The sequence below is a fragment of the Oncorhynchus mykiss genome, chromosome 12, assembly GCF_013265735.2.
Source record: "Oncorhynchus mykiss isolate Arlee chromosome 12, USDA_OmykA_1.1, whole genome shotgun sequence".
Lineage (NCBI taxonomy): Eukaryota > Metazoa > Chordata > Actinopteri > Salmoniformes > Salmonidae > Oncorhynchus > Oncorhynchus mykiss.
The window spans coordinates 51,530,960-51,555,659 of record NC_048576.1 but is presented as its reverse complement, the minus strand read 5'-3'; the positions used below and the strand labels follow the sequence as shown (position 1 = coordinate 51,555,659).

The 24,700-nt window shown below is 42.2% G+C and overlaps 1 protein-coding gene across 1 annotated transcript in view; it reads right to left on the bottom strand.

The window, feature by feature from the left end:
- LOC110537746 (serine/threonine-protein kinase 10) overlaps positions 1-7,930 on the bottom strand; it is a 40,162-nt gene extending 32,232 nt beyond the window's left edge. Inside the window, exon 1 of the mRNA XM_021624107.2 lies at positions 7,475-7,930. Within this exon, the coding sequence (XP_021479782.2) occupies positions 7,475-7,633 (159 nt within the window). The 5' untranslated portion in view covers positions 7,634-7,930. The remainder of the gene's footprint in view (positions 1-7,474) is intronic.
- Positions 7,931-24,700: the final 16,770 nt, after the last annotated feature.

Here is a 24,700-nt window from a genome sequence, read left to right as displayed (position 1 = left end):
TCTGTTCCAAATGGCACCCTATACCCTACATAGTGCATTATATAGGGAAAAGGGTGCCATTTGGGATGGCGCCGTCAGGTAATGCTATGCTAACTAATGCAACTCACAGTACAAGGCAGCAGCTGCCAGGGAGCCTGCTCAGCAGCACGTGTCCCATTAATAAGTAAAAGGGACCGATCGGCACTTGTGCTTCGGCCATACCAGCAAACACAACATGCTGTGACACAGGGATCAGCAGGAAGTGAGACATTCTCCCATCTCAGCAATAGCCATCATGTGGGGGAGATTTACGCAACTCCGCTCTCGTCATGACTACCTGTAGTCCTGGGAAATCTTTGGTCTTTGAAGTGAACAAGTTGATGCACACGTGCGTTTTAAGAATGATAGTCGAGGCCTCCCGCCTCCTGGTTAGTTCAGACAAGATACAGATACCTGTATACTGTTCAAAGAGCAGCTTTAAGTTAACTACTGCTGCGTGACACTGACTACTAGGTCCTCCTTACCATCTGGTGACAGTGACAGACCAATGGGGCACATTAACCTGAGAGTGATACCTAACCGTGACACCCCCATGACAACCTGAGAGAATATCAACAAAGCCCTGTTGTTCACCCGGATGTGTACAGCCAACCCAGATCATGAGGCCAGCCAGACTGACACCGACACTCTCCCAGACATTACTGGAATCAAAAAGGAAGCATGTGACCAGCAATGACCAAGCAAACAGATGACTCAACGAGTTGATTTGTTTCACAGGTGTTCTAAAAGGAGTTGTTATAGCCAACATTTGAACTAGATCTTGCCGGCCCTGGAGCAGTGAACAGAAGTGTCCTCCATACTGGTATAATTGACTTGTAGTTATGGGAGTCATCTAGTGGCTTCCTGAACTCCCTTGATATGTCCCAAATGGTAACCTATTCCCTATATCGTGCACTACTTTTGATGGGCTCTGGTCCAAAGTAGTGACCTATAAAGGGAATAGGTTACCATTTGGGACGAAAGCTAGTCTGGACAGGCTGTGGAAAGGAGCCCCCGAGACCCCATCCCACAGACGGATTAGTCAGTAGCCCGAGGGCCACATAGGATGTTTCCATCTCCCCTCCGGCCCATAGCTTTTCTCCTGACCCTGACTGCTCCAGGTGAGGAGCACTGACTCCTCCGCAAGCACTCCAGGACAGCCAGACTTCTGGCGACTGGAAAACACATTTAGCCAAGGGGAAGATTGTAGAGACAGTATTGTCACGTGTCAGTCTTTATTGAAAAGTGTTGTTTCCATTGTAAGTGTACATTCCAAAGATATCTTCTAGTATACTAAATTCTATTCTGAGTCCTAAAGTGTATGAGACATGAAGCGATTTTAAAGTATCCCCTGGACAGATAACTTCTTAGTCAATAGCCACTGTTAAAATTGGCCTACATGCAGCATAAGGTGGTGTATTTTAGTGGTAGGGGTAACTGAAGGGATCCTTTATTTCTATTAGGGTGGCTCCATGTTATTTTTCCTTTCAGTGTCGTCAGTGAAATCCCACATGGTGTTCTCACATGCCTGTTCACAAGGTATGAGTGGGGGCACTGTACTCTGGTCGGGCCTCACTTCTTCCACTGGCCCCCTAAGTCAAAGACACCCACTGTACTACACTGGGCACGAGCAGATACATTTTCCTGCCATGTCGCAATGTGAGGACTAAAAGACAGATTAAATATAAACCCATAACCCAAACTACAGCTGGGTTTGGATGAAGCAAACAGTGGAGGGTAATAGTGGGGTCTCCTGGGGAGGTCCAAATGGAGCCCAGTTAGTACAACAGCTCTACAGGAGTTGATCCGTCTGTATTGGGCATGAAATCAGAGTGTGCTGCCCTTCAAAAGGAAGCAATAAATTGGTGAACACAATCGGTACAAAAGCACCTTCCAAGATGTTCAATGCAGTTAGTTTTGACTAGGGTCAAAATGCTTTATTCTATCTTTATTTAACTAGGCAAGTCAGTTAAGAACAAATTCTTATTTTCAATGACGGCCTAGGAACAGTGGGTTAACTGCCTGTTCAGGGGCAGAACGACAGATTTGTACCTCGTCAGCTCGGGGGTTTGAACTTGCAACCTTCCGGTTACTAGTCCAACGCTCTAACCACTAGGCTACCCATTCTCTCGACCAGCTTCATGAAGAATGCTTTTCCAACCGTCTTGAAGCAGTTCCCACATATACTGAGCACTTGTTGGCTGCTTTTCCTTCACCTCTGCGGTCCAACTCATCCCAAACCATCTCAATTGGGTTGAGGTCAGGTGATTGTGGAGGCCATGCCATCTGATGCAGCACTCCATCACTCTCCTTCTTGGTCAAATAGCCCTTACACAGCCTAGAGGTGTGTTGGGTCATTGTCCTGTTGAAAAGCAAATGATAGTCTCACTAAGCGCAAACCTGATGGGATGGCAAATTGCTGCAGAATGCAGTGGTAGCCATGCTGGTTAAGTGTGCCTTGAATTCTAAAATCATTGACAATGTCACCAGCAAAGCACCCACAAACCTCCATGCTTCACAGTGGGAACCACACATGTGGAAATCTTCTGTTCACCTACTCTGCGTCTCACCAAGACACAGCAGTTGGAATCCATAATCTCCAATTTGGACACATCAGACCAAAGGACAGATTTCCACTGCTTGTGTTTCTTACAGTGCCTTGCGAAAGTATTCGGCCCCCTTGAACTTTGCGACCTTTTGCCACATTTCAGGCTTCAAACATAAAGATATACAACGGTATTTTTTTGTGAAGAATCAACAACAAGTGGGACACAATCATGAAATGGAACGACATTTATTGGATATTTCAAAAAATTTTAACAAATCAAAAACTGAAAAATTGGGCGTGCAAAATTATTCAGCCCCCTTAAGTTAATACTTTGTAGCGCCACCTTTTGCTGCGATTACAGCTGTAAGTCGCTTGGGTTATGTCTATCAGTTTTGCACATCGAGAGACTGAAATTTTTTCCCATTCCTCCTTGCAAAACAGCTCGAGCTCAGTGAGGTTGGATGGAGAGCATTTGTGAACAGCAGTTTTCAGTTCTTTCCACAGATTCTCGATTGGATTCAGGTCTGGACTTTGACTTGGCCATTCTAACACCTGGAAATGTTTATTTTTGAACCATTCCATTGTAGATTTTGCTTTATGTTTTGGATCATTGTCTTGTTGGAAGACAAATCTCCGTCCCAGTCTCAGGTCTTTTGCAGACTCCATCAGGTTTTCTTCCAGAATGGTCCTGTATTTGGCTCCATCCATCTTCCCATCAATTTTAACCATCTTCCCTGTCCCTGCTGAAGAAAAGCAGGCCCAAACCATGATGCTGCCACCACCATGTTTGACAGTGGGTATGGTGTGTTCAGCTGTGTTGCTTTTACGCCAAACATAACGTTTTGCATTGTTGCCAAAAAGTTCCATTTTGGTTTCATCTGACCAGAGCACCTTCTTCCACATGTTTGGTGTGTCTCCCAGGTGTCTTGTGGCAAACTTTAAACAACACTTTTTATGGATATCTTTAAGAAATGGCTTTCTTCTTGCCACTCTTCCATAAAGGCCAGATTTGTGCAATATACGACTGATTGTTGTCCTATGGACAGAGTCTCCCACCTCAGCTGTAGATCTCTGCAGTTCATCCAGAGTGATCATGGGCCTCTTGGCTGCATCTCTGATCAGTCTTCTCCTTGTATGAGCTGAAAGTTTAGAGGGACGGCCAGGTCTTGGTAGATTTGCAGTGGTCTGATACTCCTTCTATTTCAATATTATCGCTTGCACAGTGCTCCTTGGGATGTTTAAAGCTTGGGAAATCTTTTTGTATCCAAATCCGGCTTTAAACTTCTTCACAACAGTATCTCGGACCTGCCTGGTGTGTTCCTTGTTCTTCATGATGCTCTCTGCGCTTTTAACGGACCTCTGAGACTATCACAGTGCAGGTGCATTTATACGGAGACTTGATTACACACAGGTGGATTGTATTCATCATCATTAGTCATTTAGGTCAACATTGGATCATTCAGAGATCCTCACTGAACTTCTGGAGAGAGTTTGCTGCACTGAAAGTAAAGGGGCTGAATAATTTTGCACGCCCAATTTTTCAGTTTTTGATTTGTTAAAAAAGTTTGAAATATCCAATAAATGTCGTTCCACTTCATGATTGTGTCCCACTTGTTGTTGATTCTTCACAAAAAAATACAGTTTTATATCTTTATGTTTGAAGCCTGAAATGTGGCAAAAGGTCGCAAAGTTCAAGGGGGCCGAATACTTTCGCAAGGCACTGTAGCCCAAGGAGGTCTTCTTATTGGTGCCCTTTAGTAGTGGTTTCTTTGCAGCAATTCAACCATGAAGGTCTGATTCACACAGTCTCCTCTGAACAGGTGATGTTGAGATGTGTCTGTTACATATTCACTCCAAGATCGCATAGCAGTTCAGACGTCTTTTGTCCTCGTCTTGTCGTGTCCTGTATGTATGTATGTATGTATGTATGTATGTATGTATGTATGTAATGTATATATATACACACAACTTTTTTCACATACATTTTATTTGTATTTTCCATCAACTCATCTTCTAAACACTCTCCTGCAACCAGCCTCACCAATTTATATTTATAAAAAAGTATTATTTACCTCAGATCTGTAATCCTCCAAGAAGCTAGCCAGAAACTCCAAGAAGCTAGCCAGAATCTAGCCAGGAGCTAGCCCAGAAGCTAATCCAGAAGCTAGTTAGCTTCTTTACTGGCAAATCGTTAGTATTTAGCTAACCACGGTTTGTGGTCATCAGCTATCCTTTAGCTCGAAAATCTATCGAAAATATATCGCCAGTTTTGTACGGCGCAGCGCGGCTCGGAACGGAACATACCTCTACGCAGACGACACCATTCGGTATACTTCCGGCCCTTCTTTGGACACTGTGTTAACAACCCTCCAGGCAAGCTTCAATGCCATACAACTCTCCTTCCGTGGCCTCCAATTGCTCTAAAATACAAGTAAAACTAAATGCATGCTCTTCAACCGATCGCTACCTGCACCTACCCGCCTGTCCAACATCACTACTCTGGACGGCTCTGACTTAGAATACGTGGACAACTAAAAATACTTAGGTGTCTGGTTAGACTGTAAACTCTCCTTCCAGACCCATATCAAACATCTCCAATCCAAAGTTAAATCTAGAATTGGCTTCCTATTTCGCAACAAAGCATCCTTCACTCATGCTGCCAAACATACCCTTGTAAAACTGACCATCCTACCAATCCTCGACTTTGGCGATGTCATTTACAAAATAGCCTCCAATACCCTACTCAACAAATTGGATGCAGTCTATCACAGTGCAATCCGTTTTGTCACCAAAGCCCCATATACTACCCACCATTGCGACCTGTACGCTCTCGTTGGCTGGCCCTCGCTTCATACTCGTCGCCAGACCCACTGGCTCCATGTCATCTACAAGACCCTGCTAGGTAAAGTCCCCCCTTATCTCAGCTCGCTGGTCACCATAGCATCTCCCACCTGTAGCACACGCTCCAGCAGGTATATCTCTCTAGTCACCCCCAAAACCAATTCTTTCTTTGGCCGCCTCTCTTTCCAGTTCTCTGCTGCCAATGACTGGAACAAACTACAAAAATCTCTGAAACTGGAAACACTTATCTCCCTCACTAGCTTTAAGCACCAACTGTCAGAGCAGCTCACAGATTACTGCACCTGTACATAGCCCACCTATAATTTAGCCCAAACAACTACCTCTTTCCCAACTGTATTTAATTAATTTATTTATTTTGCTCCTTTGCACCCCATAATTTTTATTTCTACTTTGCACATTCTTCCATTGCAAAACTACCATTCCAGTGTTTTACTTGCTATATTGTATTTACCTTGCCACCATGGCCTTTTTTGCCTTTACCTCCCTTCTCACCTCATTTGCTCACATTGTATATAGACTTGTTTATACTGTATTATTGACTGTATGTTTGTTTTACTCCATGTGTAACTCTGTGTCGTTGTATCTGTCAAACTGCTTTGCTTTATCTTGGCCAGGTCGCAGTTGTAAATGAGAACTTGTTCTCAACTTGCCTACCTGGTTAAATAAAGGTAAAATAAATCAAATGAATAAATAATAAACTTGAACTCTGTGACGTGCAATCTGTGGTGCTTTTAATTGGCAATTTCTAATGCTGGTAACTCTAATGAACTTATCCTCTGCAGCAGAGGTAATTATGGGTCTTCCTTTCCTGTGGCAGTCCTCATGAGAGCCAGTTTCATCATACCACTTCATGCCTTTTGCGACTGCACTTCATGTCTTAAAGTAACGGACAGTCATTTCTTGCCATAATATGGACTTGGTCTTTTAGCAAATATGGCTATCTTCTGTATACCACCTCTACCTTGTCACAAATGAACTTTGAACAAGGCACCCCTGTTAAATGAATTGCATTCCAGGTGACTACCTCATGAAGCTGGTTGAGAGAATGCCAAGAATGTGCAAAGCGGTCATGAAGGCGAAGGGCGGTTACTTTAAAGAATCGCAAATGAAACACTTTTGGTTACTACATGATTCCATGTGTAATTTCATTGTATGGTGTCTTCACTATTATAATATGTAGAAAATAGTAAAAAAAAAAAAAGAATAACCCTAGAATGAGTAGGTGTCCAAACTTTTGACTTGTACCTTCATAGAACAAATATAAAACATGTAAAGTGTTGGTTTCGTGAGCCGAGATAAAAACAAATCACAGAAATGTTCCATACACACAAAAATATTATTTCTCCCAAAATTGTACACAAATTTGTTTCCATCCCTGTTCTCCCTTTGCCAAGATAATCCATCCACGTGACAGGTGTGGCATATCAAGAAGCTGATGATAAACAGCATGATCATTACAAAGGTGAAACTTGTGCTGGAAACACTAGACAACTAAAAGTTTCTCAAGACATAGCAAATATTGATTTCACTCCTGTTAGAATAAAAAAGTATTCGGGGGAAAAAAAACTACCTGGATTAAATCTCACTTTTCAAGTAAGAAAATAAACCATCAAAACACGTTATAAAAGATTGAATCAGGCATGCTGACGGCATGACAATGTCACTGTGCACAAAGCAAGGTTCATTACGAAATAGTTTGAGATCGGCGTGTTAGAACTGGACTGTCCTACACAGAGAGCCCTGACCTCAACTCCATCGAATACACCTTTAGGATGATTTGGAACACTGACAGCGAGCCAGGCCCAATCGCCCAACATCTGTGCCGGACCTCACTCGCGCTCTTGTGCCTGAATGGAAGCAAGTCCCCGCAGCAATGTTCCCGACATCTAACTACTGGAAAGCCTTCCCAAAAGGGTGGCGGCTGTTATAGCAGCAATGGGGAAAACAACTCCATATTAATGCCATGGTTTTGGAATGAGATGTTTGACGAGCAGGTGTTCACATTCACCACATGACTAAAAGTATGTTGAAACCCATATTACTTACCTTGTAAACTTTTCCAAAAGCCCCATCACCCAACTCTCCGATAATTTCCCATTGGTCATTAGGATTGATGTCTCGATGAACGTGTTCATATTGTTTTGCCTTCTTTTTTATGTCAAAATTAGACAGGCGAAGTATTTTGCTGAATTTAGCAAAAGCCATGGTTCGCCGCAAAAATGCAATAAAATCTGTTCATAAAAGCCACGTTTCTCAAGACACAGCAACTATTCTGAGTTTCACTCAGTTTCACTTGTTAGAATAAAAAAGTATTCGGGGGAAAACTACCTGGATTTATAATCACACACCTTTCAAGTAAGAAAATAAGCCGTAAAAAACACGTTCTAAAATATTGAATCACGCGTTGTCATAAAAAAAATAATAATAAACGTAATATTTCCATTCACATGACTTGTCCACTGCACACAATGACCACCTGCTGCAACATAGTAACCAGTTATGGAGAATGCTTCCGAGTAAAAAGACAGAAGCCCCACCTTATTGCCATGTTCAAATGCTAATCGGAACTAGAAAACTCGGAAAAGTCCGACTTGCTAAAAATATTGTAGTTATACAAGTGCCGCGTTCAAACAGTTAAAAAGTCAGAAATTTACAAATTTCCTAGTTCATACTAATATTTAATGTAGCACAGGCCTATAGCTCCCCAACGCTCCCACAGTGTCATGGAAATGTCGTTTTCTGTGCGCAGATCCGTCATCTTTACGCAAGATATGTAGTTAAAATAATTTCACTTCCCAGTTTAGATGTACATGTCGTTTTTAAAATATCTGTCAAGTGTTTCCAGATTTTTATGAAATATGACCTATAATTAATTACAATATAAGTGAAATAGCCTTTCTTATCATTTTGGGCAATGACAACTATATTAAAAAGCAGCTCTTATGTTTTAGAACGGTGTGGGCATACCTCAACAACAGTATGGTGTCCTGTATGCAGGACATAAAAAATATTCACGTGAAAAGTCCGCTGATTGGTCAGCTCATGCTCATTGAGAGGATGATATCATTCTCTATGAGGAAATATAAAGCATTTATGAAACAGTCCGTTTGAAATAGGTGGGGGTTTTGAAGTGTTTTATCTCCAATTTATGCTTTGGCCTCAAATATGAGTATAGGATAAGTCTACCACAGGAGCTTGGTGCACTTTAATTGGGGAGGGCGGGCTTGTGCTAATGGCTAGAGCTGAATGCGTGGAATGGTATCAAATACATCAAACACATGGTTTCCATGTGTTTGATGCCATTCCATCAGCTCAGTTCCAGCCATTATTATGAACCATCCTCCCCTCAGCAACCACCACTGGAGTCAACCACATTATTTGGGTATGAGTCAGTAGCGATTGTAGCATGTAAATCTTGGATGGGCAAACAAAAAACATTTTGGGGGGATGAATGCCAGCAAAGCCACTACACTATACAACACTAAATAATACATTAATTGCACTATAACAGTGACAAACGGTGCCCACAAACTGTTAGGGCCTACATAAAGCTGTCCCAACAGCAGTCCCAACACCTTAACACTGCTACACCTGGCTATAAGCAGAGCTTTGTCTGGCAGCGAAACAGTTCAGCCTCATTTACTGCCTTTAAAAAAAACATGGCTGATATGGCTGACTTGCTTAAACAAATGTGGTTTCTAATGACAATTGAGATGTACAAACTATGGCATAAGGGGACGACAAGTGGATAAGAGGCAATCCGTCATTTTGATTAAGACATTAATGACTGAGCTAGGACGGATGTAGTCAATATAACTATTTGTTGAGCACTTTTGAAATGTACAGCAACAGAATTCAGAACATGAGCTGTTCTTACAGTGTCTTACATGTACACCGAGTCAGAACCGTAGGATACATAAAGGGGGCATATAACCAGACAATGAAAGCTCTTACAATATTCAATGATTACATTTCTCTAAAACATGTTATAGGCTAAATGTGCACCATCAAGTAAGAACAGTAGGCAAAATTAAGAGGGGAAAATAGAACAAATTACTAGAGTGAAGCACATTGCCTACTAACAGCTTACTACATAACATACACTTAGTATTACTTTCTTAGCTACAGTGTACATGTCTCCTTGGCATATTACATCATTTATGCAGCAGCATACAATACATTTTTGAACTCACCTTGTTGTGCTGTGCTCACTTGAAACTTGAACAGGAAGGACAGTCCTTCGTGGGAAAATTTTGCCATCAAACTTTGTCATCGAAGTCTGGCATTCTTTGGATATATGGTGTTTTCAAGACAAATGGAAACTCAAAAAAAAATCAAAAATCGAATCATGATTACGTCAGTGATCTTCAGGTCGTAGTTCTAGAAAGAGGCCCAAGTTCCCGACTTATAATTCTGAGTTGGATGACCGTTCAAAACATATTTTCCCAGTTGTCTTGAACTCACTGAAGTCATATTTCCCAGTTCTGAGTTAACAGTTGTTTTGAGCGCAGCAGAAATCATGCTGGATTTAAAATATGGCCAATTTTGAATGTTTATAATTTTAAGCTTGGAAAAGAGGTCCTTGATCTGAGAATTGGGACCACACACCCACTTCACTGAATAGCAAGCTAGTGATTGCTTTGCTATGCTTTCAGTTAGCCACTGATTCCTTCCAAACCACTCATAGTTTAATTTTACAACTTGTTGTGTAATGTTTATGTCCAATGGCCGATGAGCACCGATACGTTTTATCTATAATTTCTCTTCAGTATTTCTCTTCATTTGACAAGGATTAAATAGGTTTGCCAGTAGATTGTTGACTTTCATGATGATGACTGCTAGCTAAGATTTTCAAAGTATGATGTTGACATGATCAGTCCAATCAAAGCTACTGTAGATAGAACGTGATTTTAAATAATTTTTTCTGTTGCCAATGACCCTGAGCCTTCTTGGTGGGCACTTCTAATGTAACTCTATGGCAGCACCCAAGGGGCTTGCATTTTCAAGCTCTACCCTTAGATATGGAAGTGACATAGTGTCCCCATGAGTTACAAAACACTGATCCAATAATGGCGCAACTAGAGAACATTACTAACCCCTACGCTCCATATTTTCCACTGGCTGCCCCACCACCACCACAGAAAGCACAGAGCTAGGCTGAAACACCTGCATTTTGGAGCTGCCTTACTCAAGAAAGCAAAAAAGAGACCATGTTTGTATGAAGGCTTTATTAACTCAATGATATGTGACATGTATTAATGCAAAAAATAACATGCAAAACAGGCAACCCCCACAAAACTTTTTATTTTTGTATTTTTTTTTTTAAAATGTGGGGCTCAACACAGGTGGGGCAGACCTGACTGACAGGTTGTCACTGGTATGAATTAACAGAATATTAACTTCTAAAAGAGAGATTTTCACTGGACAGTTACTTTAAGTTGCCTAGGCCAGTGGTTCCCAACTAGGGGTACTAGGACTTCAGGGGTCAACTGGCCAGAGCAAAATTCAGTTGGTGGTACAGTAACCAAAAAAGTTGTGGTACCACTTGCCTATGCCACCCCTTCCATGTGGCCACTGACAGGTATTGAAAGCAAAAAACACCTGTCATTAGCAGGCCAGATAGGGCACAACAAAACAGGTACAGCACAGTTTTCTATCATGGACATATAGTCTTATTCAAATACGTTTTCAGACGTTTAAGGGAAAAGCAATGGGGGAAAGTATGTAGGCCTACAGAAAGGGGTTTTATTGGAATTTTGGAATTTTGTATAACCTCGGCTTTTGCCGAAACGGTCCCCAAAATTGGATTCTCAGTCTACAGTAAGGTACAAAATACATAGCTGTTTCATAATTATTGCATTGCATAATGCAATATAAAATATAGGTTACAAGGATATATTTTGGTGCACTCTATAGCTCACAAGCACCACTAGGTGGCAAAAAATCATAGTACATGTATTTTTGTGGAGCCTGTTGCTGTCATCTACCATTATGTGACAGTTATGTCGTTTTTACATTAGAATTCACAAGGCTATTTTATATTTCTCACAGAACTTTCGGGAAGTCATATCGCATCTGGATCGATGGATGATGGATCATACAGTGTATCATATAAGGACGTTTTATTAAAATAATTGCAGGCCATGAAGTAACAAAAAAGTGCAAATAGGCTACCACTCAAACCCAGGCTTTCGCACATCAGATCAAATCAAACTGTATTTGTTATGTGCTTTGTAAACTACAGGTGTAGAATAACAGTGAAATGCTTACTTACAGATCTTTTTCCAACAATGCAGAGTTAAAGATACAAATATATATATTTTAAAATTGAAATAGTTACAGTGAATGACAAATATATAACAATAAGTACAAATGCATGGCTATATACAGGGAGTACCAGTAATGAGTCAATGTGCAGGAGTATGAGGTAATTAAGGTAGCTATGTGCATATACTATAGGTAGGTGTAAAGTGACTAGGCAACAGGATAGATAATAGACTGAGTTGTAGCAGCAGTGTATGTGGAGCAGTAGCAGAAGCGTAAGTGGTGAGTGTGAAACTTGTGTGTGTGTGTGTGTGTGTGTGTGTGTGTGTGTGTGTGTGTGTTAGAGAGCACTGGCCTGTGTTCATAGATGCCAATGGAAGCCAGGCTTCCCCAAATAATGTACCAAGAAAAAAAATATCAAATAATGTAACTTTTGTCTCTCTGTGTTTCATAATTTTCCTCCTCTGCTCCAGAGTCCAATGGCGGAGTGCTTTACACCAATCCAGCAGCCGCATGGCATTGCACATGGTGATTTTAGGATTGTGTGCGGCTGCTCGGCTATGGAAACCCATTTCATGAAGCTCCCAATGAACAGTTCATGAGTTTGGAACTTGGTAGTGAGTGTTGCAACCGAGGACATACGATTTTTACGAACTAAGAGCTTCAGCACTTGGCAGTCCCGTTCTGTGAGCTTGTGTGGCCTATCACTTCTCAGCTGAGCGGTTGTGGCTCCTAGACGTTTCCGATTCACAATAACACCACTAACAGTTGACCAGGGCAGCTCTAGCAGGGTAGAATTGTATTTTTGACTTTTCACCCCTTTTTCGCCCCAATTTCGTGACATCCAATTGGTAGAGTATTGACCCATCACGGCCACTCCCGTACGAACTCGGGAGAGGGGAAGGTCGAGAGCCATGCGTCCTCCGAAACAGGACCCTGCCAAGCCGCACTAGCAGGGCAGAAATATATATGAACTGACTTGTTGGAAAGGTGGCATCCTATGGCAGTGCCACATTGAAAGTCACGAAGCTCTTCAGTATGGCCATACTTCTGTAAATGTTTGTCTATGGAGATTGCATAGCTGCTCGATTTTATACACCTGCCAGCAACGGGTGTGGCTGAACTAGCCAAATCCAATAATTTGAATGGGTGTCCACATACTTTTCTATATTTACTGTATCTCAACAGAGAAAGCATCCGGGTGAGTGAAACAGCACTTCTCTATCTCTGTATGTGTAGGCCATCTATCTGATGCTGTCTGGTCAAAAAGAGTATGACATTGTTGCTGCCTGTAAAATTGAATGCAATGGAAGCCAGCGAGCATTTGGTCTCCCTTGATAAAAAAAACTATTAAATAATAGCCAATCAGCGTTGAGCTAAACTGAGTGAGCTCAACTGTGAATGGTCCTGGCACACCAAAAAAAAGTGTCAAGGGAAGCTAGTTTGGATTTGGCTTCACTCAAATCACATCACATCAAGAACAATACTTAATTGACAGAAACAACTTGAATTGTTGCATCTTGTTGTGTTGTTGTCCTTCGTTGGCTAGCTAGCTAAAGTTGGTCCTGTCCTAAATTATCCATGGATGGAGCTAGGGATTTGGACTTGTGGTTTTACTTAATTCTCTATACTGGCCAGTGATTATAACAGTGATTCTGATCCAAACCTAAATTCATACATTGTGCCCCTGGCCTGAGAGGATGGAAATTCAATATGTAGCTAGATGTAGAAGGCTAATGTTAACTAGCTAACGTTGCCCATGAATGGAAGTTAGGCTAGCGAGCAACCATTTTAGTCAGGTAGCCTAGGTCTAGGACAACAAAACAATAAAAGTGTGTACTGTATGACAGAGTCATAGACCCTTTCATTAACATGAAAGAGACAAGGATGTCATTTGTGTTTCCCTAGGGTGAGTCAACATTATTTTGTACTTTTGTACACACACACACACACACACACACCCACACACACACACACACACACACACACACACACACACACACACACACACACACACACACACACACACACACACACACACACACACACACACACACACACACACACACACACACACACACACCCACACACACACACACACGCAGAGAAATCTGAACCATGGACAGCCACTTCATATTTACCTTACAGTGATTGGACTCAATTGTTTTTGGTATATTTTAGTTATCACTGTATTAGAATAAGCATAGGTGATTTGATTTTTGAAATCTGACATTTTGAAGTTGAAATGTTGCTGGAGTAGTGGAGGCAGCTCCTGTTTTCTTTGTGACTTGCGGTAACTCTGTGGTTCTAAATCCATAGTTATTTAGTAGTCTGAAAATGTTGGAAACATTAACTTGCTTGACCATGCTGTAGCTCATGTAACTGTTTGTTACGTGCAATATGCTTTGTGCTCTCTGGTTTTGTGATGAAACAAATGTGTGGTTGAATTTTTTCTGCCACTTTGTCTTCTTACTGTCTCGGTCTTAGGCCTATATATATCACGGTCTCAAGGCATATGAACTAACAGGTTATAGAGCAAACAACGCAATTATCACAACACATACAGCAGGTTGTAATATGGCTTTACTTTTCCTGGCTTGGCTTCCTCAGAGATTTTACCCACGCACCTCTACTGTGTTTGAGTGTGTGTGTATGTGGCATCAATAGGCATGGGTGCGCATGCTATGTGTGTGTGTGAGCGTATGTAGTGTATGTGTTTGTGTGTGTTGGAAGGTCAGTATAAGTATGTGTGAGAGTGTGGATAAAGTCCAGTGTGTGTGCAGAGTCAGTGCTAGAGAGTTAGTTCAAAAAAGGGTCAATGAAGGTAGTCTGGGTAGCCATTTGATTAGCTATTTAGCAGCCTTGTTTAGCAATCTTATGGCTTGGGGTAGAAGCTGTTCAATGTCCTGTTGGTTCTAGACTTGGTGCACTGGTACCACCTGCCGTATAGTAGCACAGAGAAGAGTCTCTGGCATGTGAGGTTGGAGTCTTTTAAATAGTTTTGAACCTTCCTCTGACACCGCCTGGTATAGAGGTCCTGGACGGCAGGGAGCTCAGCCCCAGTGATGTACTGGGCCGTACTCACCACCCTTTGTAGCGCCTTGCGGCTGGGTGCCTTGCAGTTTCTGTACCAAGCTATGATGCAGCCAGTCAAGATGCTCTCAATGGTGCAGTTGTAGAACTTTGCCAGGTCTCTGACCTCCTCCCTATAGTCTGCCTCATCGATATTGGTGATCAGTCCTACCACTGTTGTGTCGTCAGCAAACTTGATGATGGTGTTGCAGTTGTGCGCTACCACATAATTGTGGGTAAACAGGGAGTACAGTTGGGGACTAAACACACACCCCTGAAGGGCACCTGTGTTGAAGGTCAGTGTGGCAAATGTGTTGTTGCCTACCCTCACCACCTGGGGGCGGCTCGTCAGGTGGGTGAGCGCAGTGTGGAGTGCAATAGAGATTGCGTCATCTGTGGATCTGTTGGGGTAGTATGTGAATTGGAGTGGGTCAAGGATGTCTGGGATAGCAACCAGTCAAGCATTATCTCTCTATCTTGTCCCTCCCCCCTTCTCTGTTTCCCTATCTCTGTCCCTCTCCCTCCCACCCTCCCATCAAACAAAAACATTGACATTTCAGGCTCCAGCTCATTTGTGATCCAAGGCTGCACGATCATCGGCGGTGAACACCAGCTACTAAACACAGAGGCATGTGATGCCAGTGCCCTAAAACAAGAACCCAGTATAGCTTTTAACGTGACATTAAGCAGGGATAATGGCCTTTTTAGTAAATACAAAAATACAGTGCCCACTGCCAGAATTATGGTGCAACATGAGGGCAGTGGCATAAAAAAGAGGATGAAACTATTCTGTCATTTCAGAGGATATGAGAGTGCTGATTTTCTAAAAGGTCATTTCAGTTTATGCATTTCCTTGACCAAATACAGTAGAAAGGCAAAAATTCCAGAGAACACTCTGTACATTTAATCATTTGCACCAAGTTCACCATTTTGTACCCGTAAAAGTTATATTTTAGCATTGCTAGTCATTTTCAATTATTTGTTTCGATATCTCACATGTGGTGTTTCGCTAAGGACAGTTTACTCTTGGAAGTAACTATCAAAAGCATCTGTTGGAGACAGACAGGTAGAGTGGCGAATGAGGTGAGACCCTCACTTCCTTAAAAGGAGCCACTTTCCCACCCTCTGGTTATTCTTGCTTCTCTTCCTCACGAAGTGTCACTACTCCAGCTCTCCTCATATCAACTGGATATCTGTTTTCCCACTTAACGCTTGTGTAGTCTTAACATTCTGTATACTCCCCTTGTCTAAAGGGTAAAAAATGACTTGCCTTCACTAAACCCCTAAAATAAAGCAGTTTGATTGAATTTTATACCTCAAATCTATTTCGAATGAAGAAACAACCTGTCATTCATCACAAACTTTGCAAATATCTGGGTTTTCCCTTTTCACAATGCATAAAGACTGAATTTAATCAGATCCATAATTCATAAACCACCGTCAACAGAACAATACAATAAATGGGTCTAACAAAACCCGGTAAATACCAGCATACTGTTGTATAAGCACTACAAGAAACAGTTACCGACAAGGACATGGGGGGAACAGAGGGTTAAATACACAACATGTAATTGATGGAATTGGAACCAGCTGTGATGGAAGACAAGACAAAACCAATGGAAAATTAAAAGAAGATCAGCGATGGCTAGAAGGTTGATGACTTCGTCCGCCGAACGCGGCCTGAACAAGGAGAGGGACCAACTTCGGCGGAAGTCATGACAATCTCCTCCTTTTGCCTGCCCCAGCTGCAGCCTCAGGTGGATCAGGACAAGATTCAGCCCACTGAACAGCTTTTACAAGCGCTGCAGAGACTGCTGTGTGGACAAGGCGCTCCCTTCTTTGAATGTGTAGGATTACAAGTGCCTTTCCCAGCTGCTCCAGGAACACCCTCCTCTTGCATCAGGCATCCAAGTTGGGTTGATCTGGTTCCATATCACAAAAGCATTGCATGAGGACACATCAATGATGTTATGGAAGATGACCAGTCGTCATTTGGGCAGTCATCCTCCTGCAGCTGTAAGTTCCAATCACCTTGTCCAGGTCATCCACGCCTCCTTTGTTGTGATTGTAGTACAGGATAATGGCTGGCTTCCTGTGCTCACAATCACTAATCTCAGCCGGTTTGGGCAGTGTGCTCAGGAGGACCACATTCTTCTTCCTCTTTGGAAGGTAAGAAACTATAGTGGGGGTGAAGGCAAACGTTGATGAGAAAGCCTCTCTCCCCCTTGTTGCGAGGAGTGCAGGGAGGAGCTCAGGCTTGTTATTTCTAACTGTGCCAACCATGGTGATCTTCCTCTTCAGGAGCTGCTGGCTGAGTTCAATCAGTAGCACACATAATCTCAATTTCTCCTTGTGTGTGTGTGTCTTTGTGGTTTTTGTGGTGTGTAAATGATTTCTAACTGCCGGGTCAAAAATGACCCTAAGACAATCTTTGTACCCTGGTGGTGTACAGTGTTAGAGTTGTGTAAATTCTAATCTGGTATCAGGATAAATATAACAATGAGTCACCGATTTTATACTATGTATTTTATTAGCTAAGTAAAAAATGGCAAATGCAACTTTCGTATATACGGCTCACTGTAATACCACGCAGGGCAGAACAGGGAACTGACAATATGTATGTAAACAGTATTCTTTATACTGTGATAGACAGTTCCAACCCGTCTGTTGGCCTATCACAGTAGAGGCTGGGCGTGGTTTAAACTTGCTCAGCCTATTGCAGGCGCTCAGGCGGGTCCCCGCCTCTTGGCGCTTCTGTTGATAGATGTAACTGTTGCTGTGAAGAACATCCATGCGCTCATGCTCGATACCATTATCTCGCACCTGGCTCCTGTTATCTTACAAAAGACTGCTTGTCTCGCAACACCCCGTTCTGAATGTGCCCCCCCCAACTCATTGAACAGTTCCTGTCTTCTGTATTTTTCCATCATGAGAAAGGCCCATGGCCCTGAAGCTTTTAACAATGTTTCAAGTCAGCTATGTTGCATAACACATACATACATCCACACAAGCCAACAGCAGATAATATTAAATCATATATATGGTAATAAATATTATGTAAAACACAGGATCCAACAACAGCTTACATGGTAATATGAACAAATGTTTCACTTTTTCTAATGTTGGAAAAGGAAAGTCATCAAATTTGAAGTTGAAAAAATATAATTTAGAGAGTTTTCTCTGCTGTTAAACGTATTGGCAGGTCATTTTTTACCCTTTAGACACACAAGGGTTAACTGCTCACAAGTGAACAGTGAAGGATATCGCTAAAGAGTGTAGGTCTTCAAACCATGTCGAGAGGTTGAGTACTAACCGGGGAGGTTTTGTTTTCGTGTAGAAATACCTTTTCTACTTCTCAGTCTCTGTTGGTAGCTAGCGTCACGGCTAGCTATTTAGACCTGGTTAGCCCACGCTGCAAGGCTAACTTGGCTAGCTTGCAAAGAGGCACTTCACGAGCATACCCTACCTGCAACACAGTAGCATTGCTAGCTCCCCTCTCTCTTCTAGTTTAACCTGCGTTCACTCGTTGCGTTAACACTAGAACCGCCATAAGCAGACGGTTACTGACATTTGATTTTGTAAATATAAAAAAGCTGCCAAAAAAGCTCACCTGCTCCTTCCTGATTTTTCCTAAATGTTTGTAATTTACACTGCTTATTTGTCAGAATTTATAAATCACAAAAAGAAAAGTATTTATTGCCCTTTTACCTGTTTTTTAACACCTATTCCCAACTTAATCTGCCAATAATGATGAGGGTGAAGAGGTTTATTTAATTTAGAAAGACAATAGTGTAACGAGGAGTTTGTTATGCCTATTTATCAGCAGCACATCATTTGACCGCACGCCTTGCGGTTGATCCCGTTCTCTTTTATGTTTTACTTCATAAAAATAAGCTGTTATGGGACTGTTTCAGTCTATTACTCTATTACTAATCACATTTATTGTAAGGGAAAACGAAAACATGCTACATGTTGCAGTAGGCCTTTAGAATAACGCAAAAACATATCCTTGACTCTATCCAGTGATGCAACTGATGCCAGCCCACTGAATGACAAATGGATAGAATGGGCGGTAATTGTGCAAGTTACTTCACAATCAAATTTTAATTAGGCCTAACTGAATGTTGAGGTTGATTTAATATAGAAAAACAATAGTGTCATGATAAGTTTGTGTTATGCCTATTTATCAGCGTTGGCGTCTCATGTTAATAATTGACCTGTAAAAAGAAGCTGTTACAGGACTGTTTTATTTACTGTAACTCTATTACTAATCTAATTTATTCTAAGGGAAACGAAAACATGCTATGTGATGCAGTAAGTCTTTAGAATAATGCAAAACATATCCTTGACTCTATCCAAGTTGATGTGTGGGAAACGATGCCAGTTAGCCTGCACAGCTGGCCCATTGTAACTACACCAAAACTAATTTCATACATAATAAGTGTCCATCTGTATACAAGATTACATTGACATTAATCTGATGAGTGCAAAATATGAGTTGTCAAATTGTACATGAAGAGATGGGCGCATCTTGTAATTGACAGATGCAGGTAAAGGTGCAGTTTTATCAAATCCTCCTTTATAGTCACATGCAGGTAAAACATTGTAATTTCTATATAGTATCTGAAATACCATATTCTGCAGTTAGTTTCTATGACACTTACCTTTGTCAAATAACTCTTAAACTTCACGAGGTGCAGCTTTCTCCAAATTCCACTTCTTCCAAGAATATCCGTGCTGTCCATGCATTCAGCACATAACCACTCACTCACACGGCAGCATTGCTCTGGCTACTAAGCAAAAACTAGTAATATAATAAATATAAATTACAATATGCTATTCTGTCGTCTTCAAATACATTTCCCTGGGAGAAAAGTTGATTGCAAAGAAGACTAGCCTGCTCGGAACAGTGAACAAACAAAGGCGGGAGCTGCCCCCCTCTGCGCAAAACAACATACTGTAACCCACATCAGTGACGGAGAGTGGCAAAGCAACACTCATGGTGTACAGGTGCAAAATAAATAAGAGCGTGTCTATCTTCTGCACCATGCATCCCACTGGATCTGACATCTGAGCTTCGTGAGAACCACATGAACGCCAAGAAAGAAGCTACAACCGCTAAGCAGGCCGCCAATGCAGTAGGTCCTATTCTCCCTTTTCCCCAAGCACCACAGCTCCCACTCAGGAAAGATAAGACACAATGTCAATTCGGTAGGTGCACACGAAACAAGGCATATGAAAACGGTGCAAAGTGCAACCGATTTGTTTGTGGAACTTGATCACACAAAGCACTGAAGCTGTGTGCTGACTGTGGACCCGAAGCATAAAGAGAAGACGGGATTGATTCATGTGTAAAGGCCCGGGAATAAGGGCACAATCCAGTGTCTGATACAATCAACAAATTACTGTTTTTATATCTTGTGATTAATATATTTCCACAAATATGTATTTATGCAATGAATCCTTTACAATTGTTCATGCACTGGTGCTTTTGTTTAGGAATACAGCAAATAATTTCACCTGCACACCTGGCTGGTTATATTATTATTATCATCATTTTTTTGGTTTCTACTTTGTCAAAAGAAGCTGTAACTGGACTTTATCAATTACTATACCTCTATTACTAATCAAATCTACAAATAAAGTTGATCAAATGGAATAGACTGTAATGTTTTTATTTTAAGGGGAAACGAAAATTGTCTATAGGGCTACGTTTTTCCCGGGGCTTTGTAGAATTACACAAAACATATCTTTGACAATCTAAACAAATAACTGTTTTTATTATTTTAAAGGTATATATTGCCATTAATTTCTTCATGTAATTAATCCTTTACAATAATTGATGCATTATGTATTAATAATTTATTTATCAAGCATGTTTGCGCACCTTGCAGGTTATATGCATCTATAGCCTTGCGGCTATGGCTTTATGCGGTGCTCAATATTGCTAGCTGTTACATTTGAAGTCGGAAGTTTACATACACCTTAGCCAAATACATTTAAACTCAGTTTTTCACAATTCTAGTAATCCTAGTAAAAATTCCCTGTCTTTGGTCAGTTAGAATCACTACTTTATTTTAAATATGTGAAATGTCAGAATAATAGTAGAGAGAATTGTTTATTTCAGCTTTTATTTCTGTCATCACATTCCCAGTGTGTCAGAAGTTGACATACACTCAATTATTATTTGGTAGCATTGCCTTTACATTGCTTAACTTGGGTCAAACGTTTCGGGTATATTTCCACAAGCTTCCCACACTAAGTTGGGTGAATTTTGGCCCATTCCTCCTGACAGAGCTGGTGTCAGTCACTGAGTCAGGTTTGTAGGCCTCCTTGCTCGCACACTTTTTCAGTTCTGCCCACATATTTTCTGTAGAATTGAGGTCGGGGCTTTGTGATGGCCACTCCAATACCTTGACTTTGTTGTCCTTAAGCTATTTTGGCACAACTTTGGAAGTATGCTTGGGGTCATTGTTCATTTGGAAGACCCATTTAAGACCAAGCTGTACGATCTTTGTCCCCATGTGCAGTTGCAAACCGTAGTCTGGGTTTTTTATGGCGGTTTTGGAGCAGTGGCTTCTTCCTTGCTGAGCGGCCTTTCAGGTTATGTCGACATAGGACTTGTTTTACTGTGGATATAGATACTTTTGTACCTGTTTCCTTCAGAATTTTCACAAGGTCCTTTGCAATTGTTCTGGGATTGATTTGCACTTTTCGCACCAAAGTACGTTCATCTCTAGGAGCGGTAAGACGGCTGTGTGGGCCCATGGTGTTTATACTTGCGTACTATTGTTTGTATCGATGATTGTGGTACCTTCAGGCATTTGGAAATTGCTCCCAAGGATGAACCAGACTTGTGGAGGTCTACAATTTTGGTCTTGGCTGATTTCTTTTGATTTTCCAATGATGTCAAGCAAAGAGGCACTGAGTTTGAAGGTAGGCCTTGAAATACATCCACAGGTACACCTCCAATTGACTCAAATTATGTCAATTAGCCTATCAGAAGCTTCTAAAGCTATGACATCATTTTCTGGAATTTTCCAAACTGTTTAAAGGCACAGTCAACTTAGTGTATGTAAACTTCTGACCCACTGGAATTGTGATACAGTGAATTATAAGTGAAATAATCTGTCTGTGAACAATTGTTGGAAAAATTACATGTGTCATATACAAAGTCCTAACCAACTTGCCAAAACTATAGTTTTGTTAACAAGAAATTTGTGGTGGTTGAAAAACAAGTTTTAATGACTCCAACCTAAGTGTATGTAAACTTCCGACTTAAACTGTAGCTGCAAGGCTCCTAACTAGCTAGCGTGGTACGCTGTTTACACAAGCTACTATTTGCTAGCCACCAGCCGCAAGGCTTCTATCTAGCTAGCCTACACGTCTATACATTGTTCTTACAACAGGCGTTACTCGGTTCCCCTTGCAAGCCTTGTTCCTTAGAATGGCCACTGCTATCCCACTGAGCCCAGTTGGTGTGAGGTCATGAATAGCCTTGACCCTCTCCCCTCACTGTCTGACAACGTAATGTCAGGGGAAGCAAGTTAGGGTCTGACGAGGATGATGTTGGAATTAATCTCACGGATATCCTTGAGATAGCTCAGGAGATGGGGACTGATGACCCCATTCTCCCTCCCTCTCGCAGACCTGATGACCCCAAGAGAAGGGGAGCTGCACCTCCTCCAGTAACATTTGGGCTCCTTTGTGTCTGCAAGTGGGCGCGTGGCCAGACTCGGCATGGAGTGGCCGTCTCCTGGAGGTGCTCAGGGCCCGTCAAAGGACCTATACGATGGGAAGAGACTTACGTCCCATACAGCCCAGATAAAATAACAGCTCCCTGGAGTACCAGCTTGCCTCAGGGAAGCTAAGAGCTTGTGGGAGAAACCCCTCATAAGCAATATTCTTGCTAAGGGTACCACTGTTTTGTTTTTTTTCCATTTATATTTTGTTAGCACGTTAGTTACTAATGACACCAGCGCTTCACTCCCTGGGATGGTGGAGCGCTTTACTGGCTCCGTTTTTCAGAAGATGTGCAAGGCATCAGCCCAAGCAATTAGAGCTCTCAATGTGACTTCTTTAGTTACTGGAGGAGGTGGAGAAGCACCTGGAAGACACCCTAGACCCAGATGTTTGGGATTACAGACCTGAAACCCCTTGCCTCCCGTAGTGCCATCCAAGGTTGTGGTCATATCATGAGCCTAGAGGTGTTGGCAGAAAGGGCGCTGATCTTATCAAGCTTAACAGACAAAGGAAAAAGTGGACCTACTGGATTCCCCTGTGACACCCAGGGAGTTGTTCGGGCCCACAGTCGCCACTATGCAGCAAAAGTGCTGGTGCTGGACCCAGGCTGGTTCGGATCCGAGAGACCTGTTCAGGTCCAAGAATATAAAGAAACCTCCAACTGGGTGCTGCCAGCGCCATCAATTTTTTATTTTACCAGGCAAGTCAGTTAAGAACAAATTCTTAGTTTCAATGACAGCCTGGGAACAGTGGGTTAACTGTCCTGTTCAGGGGCAATACAACAGATTTTTACCTTGTCAGCTCAGGGATTTGATCTTGCAGCCTTTTGGTTACTTGTCCAACACTCTAACCACTTGGCTACAAGCCACCACAATGAACAAGTAAATTTGGCAATAATTATCCATTCACTTATGTGTCCTTAAAAACTTCCTATAATAAATCACCCAAAAACTATTTATTGTGTTTCGATGTGTGGCATATTTGAAAAGTTAAAGCCTATTGTTTAATTGGTTTTTACTTTCCTAAAACAATAATAATCCACTGTCAGAGACTTGAGCGCTAAATGCATCAGGGCATTGCATGCATATAGGCTGATAGGCCAAGGCATCCACTGTATATGAATATTTAAAAAGTAAATATAAAGGAAGAGAAGTTTAGGCCTAGCCCTTGAGAGAAAGATTGAGATATGCCGGCCCCATGTTCCTGACACCAACACGCATTCTTTATCATTTTCAGATAGGCTACTATTATACAGACAGGCGTACAGGAGGAGGCTAATACATACATTTTCAATCCAAGTATTTTTTAAATAAAGATAAGCATTATATTATTACATTTAAGAAGTAACTCTGGTCGGTCTAAAACATTCCTCCTCACCTCAAATTCAACTGTTGGAGATAGTTGGCACACCGGTGAGCACTGCCTTGATAGACCTGCAGTAGCTAAGTCTAATAATAGCCATACCATATCAAACCAAATTCCGGAGGACATCGTCTCTGACCGTGGCCACCAATTTACGTCACGAGAATGGAAAGCCTTCATGGAGAAGCTGGGGGTCATGATCAGCCTCATTTCCGGGCACAGGCCTCAGTCTAACGGGCAGGTGGAGAGGATGAACCAGGAGCTGGAGAGGTTCCTGAGGATTCACTGCCAGGCAGGCAGTGGCAGTGGGCCCATTCCTTCCCATTCCTTATCAACCAGACTGAAGCTCCTGTGGTGGACTAGTGGTTCAGGCACGCAGAAGAGGTTTGGAGCAATGGCACCGTGAGGCTCCAGCGCACTGTCTGCCGCCAGAAGGAGCGGGCGGATCGCCACCGCAGTAAGGCTCCCGTGTTCCATCCTGGTGATTGTGTCTGGCGATCATCCCAGTTTTGAGGCCATTCACGGTTCTCCGGAGGATCAACGAGGTGACATATAGATTACAGCTCCCCACGAACTACCGGATCTCACCCTCTTTTCATGTTTCCCTCCCCAGGCGGGTGGTTGCTGGTGCCCTGGCTGAAGCCGTCTCGCACAACACCCCTCTGCCTCCCCTGGACATCGAGGGAAGCACCGTCTATGCCATCACATCCCTCCTGGATATCCAACGTTGTGGGGGTTGGCTCCAGTTCCTAGTAGACTGGGAGAGGTACGTCCAGAGGAGCGGTGTTGGGTTCCGGTGGACGACATTCTTGATCCAAACATCATCCGAGA